Source organism: Prinia subflava, chromosome 1 (genome assembly GCF_021018805.1).
Source record: "Prinia subflava isolate CZ2003 ecotype Zambia chromosome 1, Cam_Psub_1.2, whole genome shotgun sequence".
Lineage (NCBI taxonomy): Eukaryota > Metazoa > Chordata > Aves > Passeriformes > Cisticolidae > Prinia > Prinia subflava.
Window position 1 is genome coordinate 110037455 of NC_086247.1, and position 15786 is coordinate 110053240.

Below are 15786 nucleotides of genomic sequence, written 5' to 3' on the forward strand. Positions count from 1 at the left end.
AATTTAGTTTTCTGTAACCTTGTTCCCTCTGTCCACCCCCCTCTTTAAATAAAAAAAAAAATCCTTGTGGGATTGCTTTTGCTCTTGGCAATACTCTCAGGGTATCTTTACTCTCCTATCAAAGAGTGTTTTCTAGGAGGCTGTTTAGTAATTGACCATGAGGATCACAAGTATCATATGACATAGCATTTACCCCACGGTGAAAAGATACATTCCCAAAGTGCCCATCCACGTCTATACACAGCGCTGTCATCTGCCTGCCCATCACCTGATGAGAAAGCCCTGCATTACTCTCTGATGCTGAGCAGAGAAACAAATATTCAGGAGAGTCCCTGTAATATTGCAATCTTCCACTTTCCAGAAGCCTGTAGTCCACAGTCAGGTTTGTGCCTCGGCACAGGAGAAGTGCATGTGTGGGATGGGGAGAAAGGAGGAGAAACACAGCCTCTGTGAGACTCAGACTGAGCCAAGTCTGGATCTGGCTCCAGCCATCATTTAGTAAAGTTGTCATGTTGCTCTGACCAACAGCAGCCACTGGGACACTGTCGGCAAGTGGGAACAGCTGGACCAGACGTGCCACTGCTTTTTTCTAGTACCAGCTGTGGCTCACCTTGAACAGGGCATGTGGTTAATGATGCTACACTAACCCTGTCCTGCTCAAGCTTCCCTTTCATGCAGCCAAGCATTAAACCTGAGCAGCTGTGGCAGGGAGCAGCCAGCTGGAGCAGGGGCTAAACTGCCTGTCACAGCCTGCTCCTGATGAAGTGAGGAGTGAAGGCAGAAAACTGTCTAGCAGAACTGGTGTCTAGCAGAAGAGGTGGGGAGAAGGAGGACAAGGCTTCATAGGACAGAGGCCATTTCACTTGCTGAATGATACAAAAAAGCATTTGGAGAGGCAAAACTGCAAATTGGTCCCACAGTAAAGTTCTGGGTTACTCAAAGAGAGAGCATCGATTTGGGCCAAGTCATTCTGTGTTCCGTATTAGTCTCACCTTGCAGTAACCTATTTTTAATCCATCATTTAAGCTTCGTTCACCCTTACCTTCCCCCTAACACTATTAGAGTCTGCAATCTAGCATTTAACAGGGTAGGACAGAATTGCCATTTTTCTCTGAAATGCTGCATTTTCCTTCCTAAGGGGGAAAAGTTCCAGAGAGGAGAAGAGGGTATGAGGAACCTCGATTCAGTGGCACCAGCACTCTAAACACACAAGATAAATAAAACAGTGGGGAAGTGGAAATGTGGCCAAAACCACAGGATTCAATTGGTGGCAGTCCCTAGTCACCAGATTGTAAGATTTTTAAAAAACTCAAAGGAATTTTCTGTTCCTTTGAAGGGAGCACTCTACATGCCTTCTTTTGAGGCTGTTTGATCTTCAGAAAATAATTCTAGGCTTATTGGACTGAAGTGTAGCAGCTGTGAGTCCAATGTGTGGTGTGGTTAAAACACTTATGTAGGAAGAAAGAGCCGTTCTTGTCCTTGCTCGAGTTTTGGAGCTCAAACTGGAAATGGGATAGTAAAGGGCTCATCCCAGCTGGTGCTCAGGCAGCACTGGAGTCACAGAAAGGATGCAAGACTCGCACAGAATCTGTACAGGACTGCTTCTGGCAACTGAGCTGGCCCTGTCTGGTTTGCATTCTTGCTTAGCAACCTGAAGGAAAGGAGTGACTGAAATCATTCTGAAGTAGGAGGAGAAATGAGCATGAATGTCACTGAGCAGGAATGCTTATGCTCAGCTGAGTGGTATCACATAGGATGCAAGATGCTGTACCCACTACATGCTGCCTGCATCAAGAGCAGCCTTACTCAATATTTTTCCAGACCATGTGTATTCAGCAGCAGTTTGTAAATGAGAGCGAAGCAAACAGTCTGCCTGCCAGGTGTTTTGCTTAGAAATACCTTTATTTTATAAAGCCACAGTTTGTTCTGTAAAGTTTTACCACACTTATAAAAAAGGGGCTGACAATTCTGAGGGACAAAAGAAAAGCTGAAAACATTTCTTGTAATTCAGGGTTACACAAAGGTTATATTTATAATATATATATATTTATTTATAATTTGGAGACAGTAGAGATGAGACTGCAGTAGGGGGGCAGCTGTGGGGTCATATCTCAGAGACTTGCTCGTGTCCCACGAAGAGCGTTTCCTGACAGAAGGGGTTCACCAGGACCATCCCGCTGTCGCGGTAGTCGCCGTTGGCCGGGGAGCGCGGCTCGGACAGGTGGTCCTGGGGAAAACAAGAGAAGCAGATTGAACACTTCACACCCTTCACCCTCCATGAGCGCACAGGGCACTCCTCCCAGTCCCCCAAAGGTGCCTGAATGTTGTGGGCTGTGACTCTGGAGAGCCAGGCTTGGTGAGCTGGTTTCTCCCTTTGTCAGGCAGGAGGAGCTGTGAGTGAAAAGTTCCTCTGAAGGTCTGCTGATTCTTTCTCAGCCTGGGGACCCAGAAGTCAGCTGCACCAAATTTCCAATCCCTTTGGAGCTTTCACATTTCTTGGTTGGTTTTTGTTTGTTTGTTTGTTTTTTTGGTTTGCTTTTTTTTCCTTCACTTTATTGACTCTTTGGAAGTGTTTCCTCTCTCTCAGCTGGGCTTGACTCCTCAAAGATGCATTTTTGACTTCTCTTTAAGGTTATAAAGCCACATATGTGGGTCCAAGCCACCTGAGTGTGCCCCAGTTCAGTCACATTCTGATCAGGTTTAAATGAGCCAGCTTTTGAAGACCATTCTCTATGTGAATAGGCCTGACATTTGATTCTGGACAAGCTACACCAGGTCCTGTCTTAGCTTGAGCAACATGATTGCCAGCAAAGTGGGGTTAATGAAGTGGCTGTGACTGTTTGTCTAATCACATCTCAGAGGTTCCTTTCTAAACTTTTTTTTTTAAATTTAGTCACATGAGCTAGTCAGCTAGCTGATTTGAGAATCACTTTAGCATAAACTTTTATGCTGTGTGGCACACTCACAGTACAGTGACTGTCAGTAATGAGCCAGCCCAAAGGGCTCTCCTCAAGCCATCATGGCATGGCTTGACATTGGCTGCAGGTGCACAGGGAAGAGAAACCCAGGAACAAATCCACCTAGAGGTGGTTAAGGCCCGTCACCACGCAGCAACATGGAACACATCTGCACTGGCACAATGGCAATCCAGTTTTGCTGACATGTCTATGCCATCTAATAAATGTGCAGGAGTGAGTCCTTCCCTAAAAGCTGTTCCCCTGACTGTGTAGGGATTTCAAGGCTTCATTTACACGCCTTCCTCCCCCCTCCTCCCAGCATGGCTTCAGGTACAGTTTTCAGACGCCGGTTCTGCAAGAGAGGTACCTCTGAAGTCTCCAGTGACTGGATCTCTCTTGGTAACTCTACAGCATGCCTGTTGAAGTAGTCCATGGTAATAGCATTATTCCAATAGCTCAGGTTGTTCTCTGGGTTAGATGTCTTCTTCTTCCTTCTCATGCAGCATACTGTCAGCAGAACTGCTGTCAATAAAAACATGTAAAAAAATCTGGTTATTTCCTTTCAATAAGGACTCATCAGTACCATGGATTTGTACTCTGTGTTACTTCAGGAGAGGGCTGGTGACCTGCTTCAGTCTCAGTCAGTTCTAGCTCTCTGCTAACAAACCCTACACAATTATGCCAAGTAGATGAGGTTTTGGGCTTGGCAGAATATGCAGTTTTTACTTTCTTTTCGATGTGAGTGTATAATCTTCAAGATGTGGCTGTCTGATTAATGAAAAGCTTTGTTGTTGTAACTGATGGCATTTTAATACCTAAGAAGGGATTTATAGACCCTCTAGGAGAGAGGGTATTCCTCAGGGACTAAGATGCTTCTGTGGGGATCTTTTCTGCTTCTGGTGTGTTCAGAGTGTGCAGTGATGAGCACATTAGCAGCTGGGCAGTGAGAGATACCTGTCCTAGCTCAAATAGCAAATTCATAAATGCTGCAGTTGTGTGTATTCAATACCAAAAGCTATCCTGAAGGGCCACTGATCCCTGCCTCTGTTGCCTGCCCTTTGTAACTTGGATTTTGGTTTGTGACCATGTTCCAACACATCAGCAATCAGCCAGGGGAACAGATGGGTTCCTGAGTAGGATGAGACAGGGGTAAGGTGGTGTGGAGATCCCCTGTGGCACCTGTCTCACATACCTTACACTTCCAGGATAGTGTTAATGCCAGAGCTGGGGTTTTCCTGCCTGTCTCCATCAGCTGTGGGATCTACTGACAAGGTAAGGGTAACCTGTTCCCCCACACTTGCCTGGGCATTGGGCAATGTCTGAGAATGGTTTTTTTCCCCACCTATGGAGCACACTTAAGCTTTTACAATCTGAAATATCTGATCTTAAAGTAGAGCAGTTAGGCAAGACAAAGTGACCAGCAAGTGAAACTCCTGATGTTCAGGAGTCTCTCTGTTCTCAGGACCACGGCATCCCTGGGCCCCAGAAATGCCCAGGTAATTCTCTCCCAGCAGGCAGCTGAACACAAAGCTGGCTGAGTGTTCTTTTCTGGAATTGCTTTCAGTGTATTCATCTCTGTTGCAATTCAGATGGGTAATCTTGGCAACTTTATGAGAGGCAGGCAAACCCACAGCAACAGAGCCACTGCTCCCAGCAGCCCTCGCTCAGGCAGAGGCTGGGGTGTGTGCAAGGGTTTGCTCAGGGCTCCAATGTGGGAGCTCTGTCTGCTTCCCTTACACCTGTGGAATTCACTGACCCGCTGTGTTTGTAATCTACCTGATTTATACAGACAGGTAGCTGCACAAGTACTTGCCTTGATTTGTACCCGTGAAATAAAAAAATGCCCTGTTGTAAATTCCCTCTATCATTTCTAAATCCCTCATGGTAGAAGAGAAGAGAGAAAATATTCATGAAGCAGAAAAACATATTATTTCCTCAGCTACAGGTAAAATTATGTAGTAGAATGATAACTCAGAGGAAAGAAAAGAGTGCAGAGAGATCACTGCTGTTATGTATGTTTTGACAAACATTGCAGCTACCCATGTGCCATGGGTCTAATTTTTTACCCCATCTACCACATAAAAATAGCAACACAAAAGTGCAAGGCTAGAGATCTATTTTAAAAAAGAGAATAAACTAGTAAGAATAAAAAAAAGTCAATGTCTTTCAGTTCAGGCAGTTCTGTCACTAACACCTTCATTTGCTGACAGCCCATGGCTCCCCAGGACTGCTCTCCTTCCCTGGGGAAATGCCTGACCTCCTGAAGGGCTGCTCCTTTTATCCCTACTTAGGCTGCTGCCCCTCTCCGTGTCCCAGCCCAGCCTGCAGGCTCGGGAAGATTAGAAAGTGATGCAGGACTTGTATTTAGTCCTCACCACTGTGGTGAGAGCCAACGTTCCTTGGAGCTTTTCAGTACTCCAGCAACAAGTGATCCATCCCTAAGGCACAGAGCATTTCTGAAGGTGCCTGGGGACATGAGAGCCCCAGCAAAGTCAACTCTGTGCAAATAATTTTTTGAAAGCCTGAGGTTTTACAGTTTATAAAATATTGTGGCTGCTGACAGAGAAGTATTGGATTTGGGGTTTAGAGGCTGGAAAGCTGGTGACACTGAGTTGAGAGAGATCTCAGCTTCTTCCAGCAGGGAATGTCCTTGCCATGTGTGGATACAAACAGCAATAATTTCACCTCTCTTAATTACACTCTTGGCCTCCAACTGTGGTGCAGACACAAGAAAATGGATGGAAGAACATGGAAAATGGGTTCCTGAGTTTCCACAAATATGTATTTTAGCAGAAGGATGTCTACCTATGCTGCCCCAATTCAAAGCAGAGGAAACCTCGTTTAACAGGGTAAGTGAGGACAGTAGGGCTAGAATGGGGTATTCCCTCTTTATCTTATCTTATCTGCCCTTTTCACAGAATCACAGAATCATTTAGGTTGGAAAAGGCCTTTAGGAATGTTGAGTCCAACCATTAACTTAACACTGCCAGATCCAGCACTAAATTATGGAATTAAGTGCCACATTTACCAGATAACATGCCACATTTGGGGCATATTTCAGTGCAATTAATGTAGTCAACATAGCACCTCCCACTTCCAAAACAACACTGGGACCAGGGTACCAATATTCCTAGATATCCTTTTGTTCCCAGAATCAGAATTACATTTATTACAGAAACACTCTTCCAGGCAGACAACTCTGATGGCCAGGGAGGTTGTTTTAAGTGGATGAAATACACAGAAGTCAGGGATGGTTTGGAAGGTACATATGGCAGTAATGACAATAACAGAGCTGAAGAGATAACTAGTATCTGCAACACCCTGCTTGTCTATATCCTGGTATGTTATGTGCTTAGTTCTTCCCAGGTTTTCAAGAAATCCTGTGGTTGCTTTCTGGGGGTCAGCAAAGCTCAACTAACTTCCCTTTGCCTGCTCCATGTTCAAGTCAATAGCGAGTGCCATGAGAAGGACACGTCAGTGTTGTCCCTGTGTCAGCCTCAAGTCCCTTGTACAGAGACTGTGACATGTTAAGAAATATCAGGGCACTCTGGAGGTTCAGAGATTTTGGAAACATTTCTAACCCATATCTTTTCACATGTTCAGGGGCTGAGTTGCCGATGAGCTCCAGCTCTGACACTGGACATTCTTTGGCCTCTGCATTATCTGCCCCCCCATGTATGAAACAGGACATGAAACATCCCACAAATGGGAGATATAAGATTCTTACAGATTTTCAAGTTTCTAGGCTGGTGGGAACATGTCCATCACCTACTGTCACCCACATAGCACCTGCACACCTAAAAGGAGACTTTCACCTGCTACCTTTAACGTTATCTGTATTTAAGATACAGCACATCTCATAGGAAAATACTCAACTTTATTCAAGGATACAGAGCGACCAGATATCCATCATATTCCCACAATTTTTGTTTCACTGTTTAATTTCCATTATGGGGACTCGTTTACATTACTCCTGTGTAAATACCTTCACCTTTAACTGTCACTTCCTCCATGTTCTTTTGCCTTTTCCATTAAAAACTTCCACCATGCTGTCTGAAATCTCCCCTATATATGCAGGCTTCAGCCTCTTTTTGTGCTACATCATGACAAGTGGAATTATGTTGCATTTCTTCACTCCTAAATCATTCCATGGCTCTTTTCTAATCTTCTGGTGAATTTTTTTTTAAAATATAACCCACTATGATTATATACCACATCCAATACCAGCTTCATTAATGCAGTGTAATGAGATCATGACAATTCCCTACAGTTCTCTGACAGTCTTTCCTTTCAACTCAGTAAAATATTTTACCACTCTTACACAGCTGCATACTCCCTTCCCCCACTTTCCAGTTCCCACACAAATCAAGGTGTTAACAAACCTGAAATTGTAAGCACTTAAGTTATGCTAAATTCAGGGTGAAGGATCTTCATTTACTTCTCTGTATGCCTGCAGATCACAACATAAACTAAGTTTAAAGAACCCTTCCCTCAATGACCAAGAGTGCTTTTTCCATATTTCTTTTGATTTACCTCGTTTCCTATATGTAGCAGCACACACTTAACTGTGATAGAGGTAGCAGGATGGATTTGGTTGTTGATTACAGCTGCTTATATCTGGAGACAGGAGTCATTCCAGCTCAGCCTGAGGTCACACCTGAGGCTTAGGCTCAGGGCTTGGGATCCCTCTCACTTCAGACAGGGAAGCAAGCATAGGCTTTCCAGTGCATGAAATTTGAGCTAAGTGAGGTTAGAATTGCCCAAGGCAATTCTTCACGTGTTCTTTGAGTTCTGCTGATGTTTGTGTTCAGAGGCTCAGCCTTCCTCTTGTGTTCTCCAGTGTCAGCAGAACTGACTGGATGAATTCACTTCTGTGTATCTGATTTGCAAGCTCCTGTTCTTCCACATTTTATTGCGTCATTCCGTAGTTACAGTGACGCAAGGACCAGGAGCCCAAGGACTGGAACAGTGGGTTTTAAAATGAGCTCGTATTGTGTCTTGTTCTGCATTGCAGAGAGAGGCACCTACACATGTACAATAGCACGTGCACAAAAATGGTCAAGGCTGCCTGAAGGACACTGCAAAACCAACTCAAACTGAGTGACATGAAGACAATAATGACAGCACTGTTACATATGATTTTGCTATTCTGGGAAGGGCATGATACGGAATCCTTCATTTTTGCAGCCTTCCCATGACATTAGCAACATTACCCTCATATTTATACCATGATACTGAGCTGCCAAAAGGTGAAATGTTTTCCCTAGGTTCACACAGCAGACACAGCTTGTGCATTCCTACTCAAAGCATTACTCCTCTGGCTAGAAGTTTCAGGGATTTCAGTGGGAATCAGAAATCCATGCATTTGTAAAGAAGTATGTATTGTAAGGGTGGGAGGCTAAATCCCAGCTCTTATTTAAGCAGGTGAGTTCCTGAGGCACAGATCTTCCGGCTCATGCTACAGTCCCTGGGCTGTGTCACCAGTCCTCACTGCCAGTCCTCAGTGAGGCACTGGTATCAGGGCACAGTGATGCTGAGCCAACACTCAGCTGCCTCCTGCTCTTTGGTGCATATCCCCACGGCAGGGATGGGCCAGCAAGGAAACCCCAGGGTCTGTCCTCTGTGAGGAGAAGTGCAGCATCCCAAGAACCTCTTCCAGTGGGGATGAGGAACCAAAAGCGCCTGTGGTTGTTCTCTAGCAAGTCACTGCCCCTGCTACAGAAGCTCAAATGCCCACAGGTTTTCATTTAACAGGTGCCTGTCACTAAAAGGTGTGACAGCAAGCAGCATGCAGGGATCAGGGAGGGACAGAGATATCTTTGCAGTATCATGATGTGTTTTCCCTTCCACGGATTTTTGGGTAGCACAAGCTCCCTCCAAAGAAAGCTTTTCCTTTGTAGCTTTCCAGCCTCCTTGTAACTCCTTGCACTGAGAAGATTATATGGAAAGACACAAGTGCTCCTGGCAGAGGAGAGTTGTGCTGGCCACTGCACAGCTCTGCAAAGGCTCTGGAAAAACAGCCCGGAGGTCAGCGAGCTGGCTCGGCTCAGGGGCACCCCTCATTAGCAGGACAAGGGAGCCGAGTTAATTTGATTCCTGCAGCTCTGCAGCCTCGCACAGGCTCTGGGCTGCCTCTCCTCACCTCTCCCCGTGGCCTTCCAGGGTTCGTGGCTAACCTCCCTGCCTTGAGGCCGTCTCTCTGCCTGGTCCCGAAGCTGTCTGAGTGCAGAGCCACCAGCCCACATCTGTACCCTCCCGTGACAGGGCTCCTCGGTGACTTTCTCCGTGGCTTGGTCTCTCCTAAGGCAGCTCAGAGCATGGGATCGTGTCTCTATGGCCTTTCAGCATCCCAAGGCAGGAGCACCACAATATTTTTTTTTCTCAATCCGTGCCCACAACAATAAAGCCTCCGGCGGAAAACTTCTTCCCTGTTTGAAGATGAAACGACACCCAGGTATCTGTTCTTCACCCTGTCCCGGCGCAGCCCGCTGTGGGCCGAGGAGGGGCGCGGATGGCGGGGATGGGTGCCCGCCCCGCTGCAGCGCTGTGCCGGGAGGTGGCGGCAGCGCCCTTCGGCCGGCCCGCGGCGCGCACCCAGCACGCACGGCCAGCAGCCGCCAAACGCCGGAGGAAAGCAACTTCCTAGGCACTAAAGGCAGATTGCCCCCAGAAATATCATTTAAATGCCTGCCTGCCGTTCATTTCAACGCTGAAATGCATCCGAGGATCTCCGGATTTTGAAAGGAGAGTCCCAATGAAGGCCATGGTTAGGAATCTGGTCTTGAAAGCAAGACTTAAATACCTGACTCGTTAAAACACTCAGTTATATTAGAGCTGATACAGACATCTTTCAAAATAGCATTTGACTTTTTTAAAAAAATGTAGCTTATGAATACAAGAACCAGCATAGGCAGAGTGCCATGAACAAATACCATTATGGCACAAATGGAAAGAAGTGCTAGCACCTCTATTTAATGAATAGTGGCTTAGTACTCCTGCTATCAGACTTCTCCTATTATTATTACTACCATTGTTATTGTTACTGTTATTATTTACCTCACATATGGCACTCTGCATGCACAGGCCAGTTTACCCACTGGCTATGCTTCCCATGCTTGTGTTGTATGGTTTTATACTTCTTATTTTGTATTTAGATGCTTTCTATCCAGCTCAGCTTTCTTTCTGGATATTGGCCAAAAACATAATTCTTGGAAGAATTTATTTGATCCTCTATTGATGGACAGACAAGGCATAGTTCATCAAATTGTCAAATATTTCTGCTTCTGACAGAAGCAGAAATGTGCTTGCTAAGTCTCAGTGTCTCCTCTCCATCTTGCACAGAAATGCATATGGAAATTCTGCTTTGGTTTCTCTTTGACTGTCCATCTTTTAGCGTTAAGCTTTGTCCTCACTTGGTTTTAACCATGTTGGCAATAGCGGAATTGATGGTCCCAGAGCTGTGAATCTAACAAATATGCTGACCCAATCCAATAATTTGCAGCTGCTAAGAGGATTAGTATGGTCCCCTCTCCAGGTTTGCATTCCTGCAGCGTCATCCTTTCTGGGTCTCAAGCTCATCTGACTCTGTGGGGAGCTGATTCAGCTCACTGGGTGGACAGAAAGTACCAAAGAGTGAAGTGAATACGTTTTGAACAATTTAACAATCTGAAAGTGTCTCAGGGAGGTGACAAGTCAGGCCCAGGCAGAAAGAGAGGGGCAGGATCAGGTGCCTGCACCTTAGAAAGAGCAGGAGAGAGCAGCACTGTCCTTTTTGGCTGGTGCAAGCTGTGTGTGAGACTGGCTCAGGCAGCTCATCTAGCCCTGTCCTCAGTACAGCCCATAGCTGTAAATAACAGCATTAATGCTCAGTATTGTTGGCTGCTATCCCTTCATGTTTCCTCAGGCAGCAAAGGCTGGGAAATGTTTGGTTTTGTTTCACTCCAGGCAGATCAGAATAATCACACCCTATGACAGTGAGACCCCAGAGAATATGTTGTCCCACCAAGCTGATACAACCCAGCTAGGCACGGGACATCCTGGCAAGCGCTCACAAGCTTGCTCATAATTTCTCATGAGTTTTTTGTACCTGAGTCAAACAACAAGACCCTGAGCCAGCTCTGGAAACCCAACCTGCCCTGATCCTGCAGGGGGCTGACTCCAGGTGTCTGAAGGCCAAGGTTTCCTACTCTTTCTCTTCCCTTGGCAACTGTAAATTGGAATTGAAATGGAGGAAACCAGCACTTTGGTTATCAGATTTTTAAATCTGATAGTTCATGCACTGCCTGCAATGAAATATTTTATTACATTGGAAAACTGGTGTTTCCTGAATTATTAGTCATTACAGATGTTGTTAATCCTTTGGGTTGGCAGTGTGCTTTTCAAATCCAATTTCAGGGCAGCAAATACTAGCTCCTAGATAAAAGAATGTCTTAAAGTCACTGTCTTTGATCAAGTTTTTGATCACTGTCTTTAACACCTTGGAGTAAAGCTGCTTCACACTCTGGAGTTGTTCAGGCTAGTGTTACACCCTCAAATGGAGAGTCACCCCACAAGATTTTTAATAGCAATACAGCAAGTATGCTTTGACTGTAACATTTTAGTTCTGCACTTTGAAGTTAAACACTTTGGTCAGTGAATGCCTGTGCATCTAATCCATCCCAAGGTGACCTGCCTCTGTTAGGTCTCCAGCTAGTCCTTGGATCGTGGGCTCAAATCTGAACCTTAAGTAAAGAGAAAGCAAAATAAAGTGGCAATTAACTTACAGCATGAGGATATAGGGACGCTGATAGCCAGAATGATCCAGGCAATGTCCATCTTGCTGAGACAGATGGTTGTTCTGTGCTGGGGTTTGTCCCCCTCGGTGACATGGGAGATGTTTCCTTGCACACCTGGTTTCCAGGTCCCGGCAGGAACTAGTCTGTTCAGGAAGTTCCCAGTGGCGGTGGAGCCAGCTGTGGAAGTGGAGCTGGACAACCTCGTGGCAGGCACTGAGGCGAGAGCACTGCCTGGCGACGTGGCGTTGGTCACCGCGCCGTGCTGCGTTGGAGTGAGTCCCTCAGGGTCTCCCGCTGCCGGGGACGAGACGCTGACGTCAAAACTGGTCTGAACCGAGTGACCAGCTGCTGCTGTAGCAGATCCAGAGCCAGCAAACAGAGGGACACTGGTACTGAGATTCAAGGTTACCCAAGAGTTGTTTTTGCTCAGCATATCCCACACACCATAGCGGGTGGGTTTAAAAGGCACCGACACTGCTTCAGGATCAGTTGATGGTCCAGCAGTTGTGGTGGCAAAATCTGCCTCCTGCACTACTACCTCGGTCCCATCCCCTCGCTCTGCTTCCCTAAGGCTTCCCGAGGTGTTGCTGTGGGGAGAAGGGTCTGAATGTGTAGTTCTTGCCAGCCCCGTTCCATCTGGATCGCTGGATGCTGTGGTCTGGGACTGAAAGGGGTGGTCTGTGAAAGGGCTGCTCAGGGTAGGGAAAGGAGAGTGCAGGGTCGTCTTTAGGTAAGGCTCTGACGACTCTGAGAAGTTGCCTTTGAAAACCTGGAATATTTTCCCCTTGGGGCGAGACTGTCCTGAGTACAAAGCACTCTGGTTGTATAAATGGTAAGTTTCCTTTTCGCCGACGCGAGGGCCACTCTCTTGCTCTTGCCCGGTGGAAAGGGCTTTCCCCACCAGGCTGATGGGGTGGGACATGGCTTGAGCAGACGTGGGAAGGGGCTCTGCCGTGTGGTGGTCTTGGTGGTGAGGTGTTGTTCCCATGGCTGTGATAGTTGTAGTGTTCATCGGGAAGCCCTGAGAGGAGGAGACAGTGGGAGACAGTACCTGAACAGAAAACACCAGCTCTTCTGTCAGTGCCAAGATCAGTAGAACACCTGAGGAAAAAACACAAAAAAGAGGGTGAGATACTGGGGAGGAACCAGTGGATGGGGACAGCATGGCTTGTGTGGATGGCAGGAAGGAATACCTTCCATGTTCTGAAGAAGGACAAAAGAGTTAGCAGCCAACTTTGTTTGCTTGTGTGTGAAAGTAGGAAGAGAAAGACAGATCTGCAGGAGCTGTGGTGGCCCTATGGCCATGAGAGCAATGAGCAAGGTACCAGGGAATTTCTTTGGCAAAGAGAGAGAGAACCTTGCAGTATCAACTCATGTGAAGCTTTAAAATGCCATAGGCAGGTGATTTCCCTGGAGAAGCTAAAAAGCATCCTACGTTTCAGGGACAGAAACAACAGACGTCCTCATTTTCATTGCGGCCAGGAGGTGTCCAGATGAATGTCCATATCATTATGGGAACCTTAGTCTGCTCACTCCTTTGGCCACAAAACCCTAAATTTGGCTGCCTCCAGTCTTGGCTGCCATTAAGCAATCTGTTTTTTGAAAGAGCAGCTGCTTAGGCCTTGCTGAAAATTAGGTCAAGAAGGTATGTCTGATGAGAGGGCTACCTGGGTTATACACGCTGTGCTTTATTTAGCGACTTAGGAAAATCTAGTCACTCCAAATGTCAAAAATTAACAAGAAAACACAGGTACTCAGCCATTTTAAAAAAACATTGTGATTACTGTGATCTAACATAACTGCCCTTCGCACCCATCACCAAAGTTTGGTTGTAACCTGCTCTGTGCTCATGTGTGCTGTGGGGTTGGATTGTGTGAATTTGGCCTCCCACCTCCCTCAGCGCTGCACATAATTTCACAAGGTGCCAGATTCACACCTCTGGGAACATCAATTCTCTCATTTATTCCTAGTTCAGATAATGGAGGTGGGCAGCTGCAGTAGCATAAGCCTCCCCAGGATGCAGGGCTGATACGCCGTGAGTTAGTGTGACCTGCAGGGACCACATCAATCACATGTCACCATTTCCATATGTTGAAGCTGTCAAGTGTAATGTGGATCTCTGCCTATTAGGAAGCACATGGAATAAATCCATTTTGCACAGTCCACTGAGCATCATCAGATGGCACCATTAGCACTAGTGCTAGTGTGAATTTCAACCAGCAGCGTTGAGGTGAAAAATGTTGTCACAGTCTTAACAAATCAGGGAGATGAGTTTGTCAGAACTGCAGGACTCCAAACTGGGTGATGATCAACTTCCAGGCAGGACTGTGGAGTGCCTTCCCGCTCCCTGCTCTACCCTTCCTAGCTGGCCAGCTTTCTCCATGAGCACTGTTATGGCATTTAGTTGTACACTATTTGGGTATGTCTGTATGGGCCAGAGGAAGACAGGGACTCTGGAAAATGAAAGAAGATCTCTGATTAAGTGTCTGCTGCGCTGGTTCTGTTTCATGCTGGGCAAATGCAAATGTGATGAAATGTGTTTAGTCTGAATGCCGAGTATTGTTCACACCCATTCATGAGCATTGCAATAAATGTAGCAAAAACTCACCAAAGGAGCAGTTTCTGTTCCTCTTACCCAGCTAAATGTTCTGCTTTGATCACTACCCACCATTTCTGAACCAGAGAAGCGCAGAGCTCTGCAACCAAAAAAATTCAGCTCATCTTGCCCCCAGCAGCCTCCTGTTACTTGGAAGAGTATCCAGAAGATGAAAACATTGACTAAATAACATGGTGAGAGCCAATTACAAGTAATGCACTTTCCACTGCCTAATGCTAAAATTAGCTCTCTTTTTTTTTTTAATTTCTGGAATAGATATCTCTGCCAAATAAACCATCGTCTGGGATACTGCTTCCCAGTTCCTAGCCAGCCACAGACAATATGCTCTTAGCAGAACACCTATTCAAAGTAAAACCCATGAATTCTCTACACTGAGATGCAACCAGGAGAGCAGATTGGGCTGTACCCATGGAGCATCACTCTTGGAAATAAAAGGCAGGAGTTTTCCTCACATTTTTGGCAGCGCTTATTCTGAGGTCAAGGTCAAAGCGGATATTCTAGTGTCCATATGGCTAATATTTCATGCCAAGACAAGTTGCTGCCACAGAACAAATTCAAAGAGGAAAGGATGACGATTTATGTTGGATTTGGTGCGTGGAGATAATGTTCCAGGAAACTTTGGGCCTGCTGTTCTGAGCACGCAAGATAAAATGCGTTGGCAGAGATATTATGAGATACTAGATTATAACGATTGTAATGCCTATTAGAATTTTTGGATGTTCTTTGTGTAACTACCTTCTCTCACACCTCACACACAAAAAAATCCCCTCACTATCGGATTAATGTTTTTTTCCAGGATATTCCTGAAGGAATAAAGAAGTTGTCAGCTTTTCTGCATATTGTGCCCTGGGGTTAGAAACTCTGATCTTTTGCTGAAAATCGACCTAATATCCATCTCCACTTCTTGAAATACTGATAAATCTGAGGCTTGCTCCTATAAAGATTCATAGTCTCCCCGGGGCAGTCTGTTGTGGTAGCAGGTCAGTGCACATCAGGCATGGGAGACCAGATGCATTTAGCTCATACCTTTAGGTGGCTTGTGAAGTATGAATAAATATTTATAGGAAATACTACATCAGAAGTAATTTATCTGGCAATAAACAATAACTCCCATGACATTTAGCCATCTCAGGTTGTGGCAGTCAGGTTTTGCTCATCTGCCACTCTTTCTTTAACAGTCTGTGCTGAGGCTGCAGAGCCACTGTGGCCCTATAAGCTTCAGCTTTTTAGGACATTTTTTCTGCTGGTTGGATGTACCACAGTAATTCCTTCAGTAACCACCAGAGCTAATCTGTGCCCCTAACTACTGGAAAAATATTCAGCTTAGCAGATCATTGTAAAAATAGCCAGTGCTGTATATTTAGAGAGAAACAGCTGATGATAAGGACTTCACAGTGGGTTTTCTTGGCTCTTTTAAGTAGAATTAATTTGCTCAAAA

At 45.8% G+C, this 15786-nt stretch overlaps 1 protein-coding gene across 5 annotated transcripts in view; it reads right to left on the reverse strand.

The window, feature by feature from the left end:
- Nucleotides 1–1898: 1898 nt before the first annotated feature.
- Nucleotides 1899–15786, reverse strand: part of TMEM108 (transmembrane protein 108) — a 162303-nt gene continuing 148415 nt past the window's right edge. For 4 of the 5 annotated variants that reach the window (XM_063420512.1, XM_063420528.1, XM_063420520.1 and 1 more), the window contains 3 exons: nucleotides 11720–12832; nucleotides 3325–3479; nucleotides 1899–2227 (listed from right to left, as the gene is read on the reverse strand). In XM_063420512.1, the coding sequence (XP_063276582.1) occupies nucleotides 2105–2227; nucleotides 3325–3479; nucleotides 11720–12832 (1391 nt within the window). In that variant the 3' untranslated portion in view covers nucleotides 1899–2104. The remainder of the gene's footprint in view (nucleotides 2228–3324; nucleotides 3480–11719; nucleotides 12833–15786) is intronic. The other variant, XM_063420538.1, reaches the window with a different exon arrangement.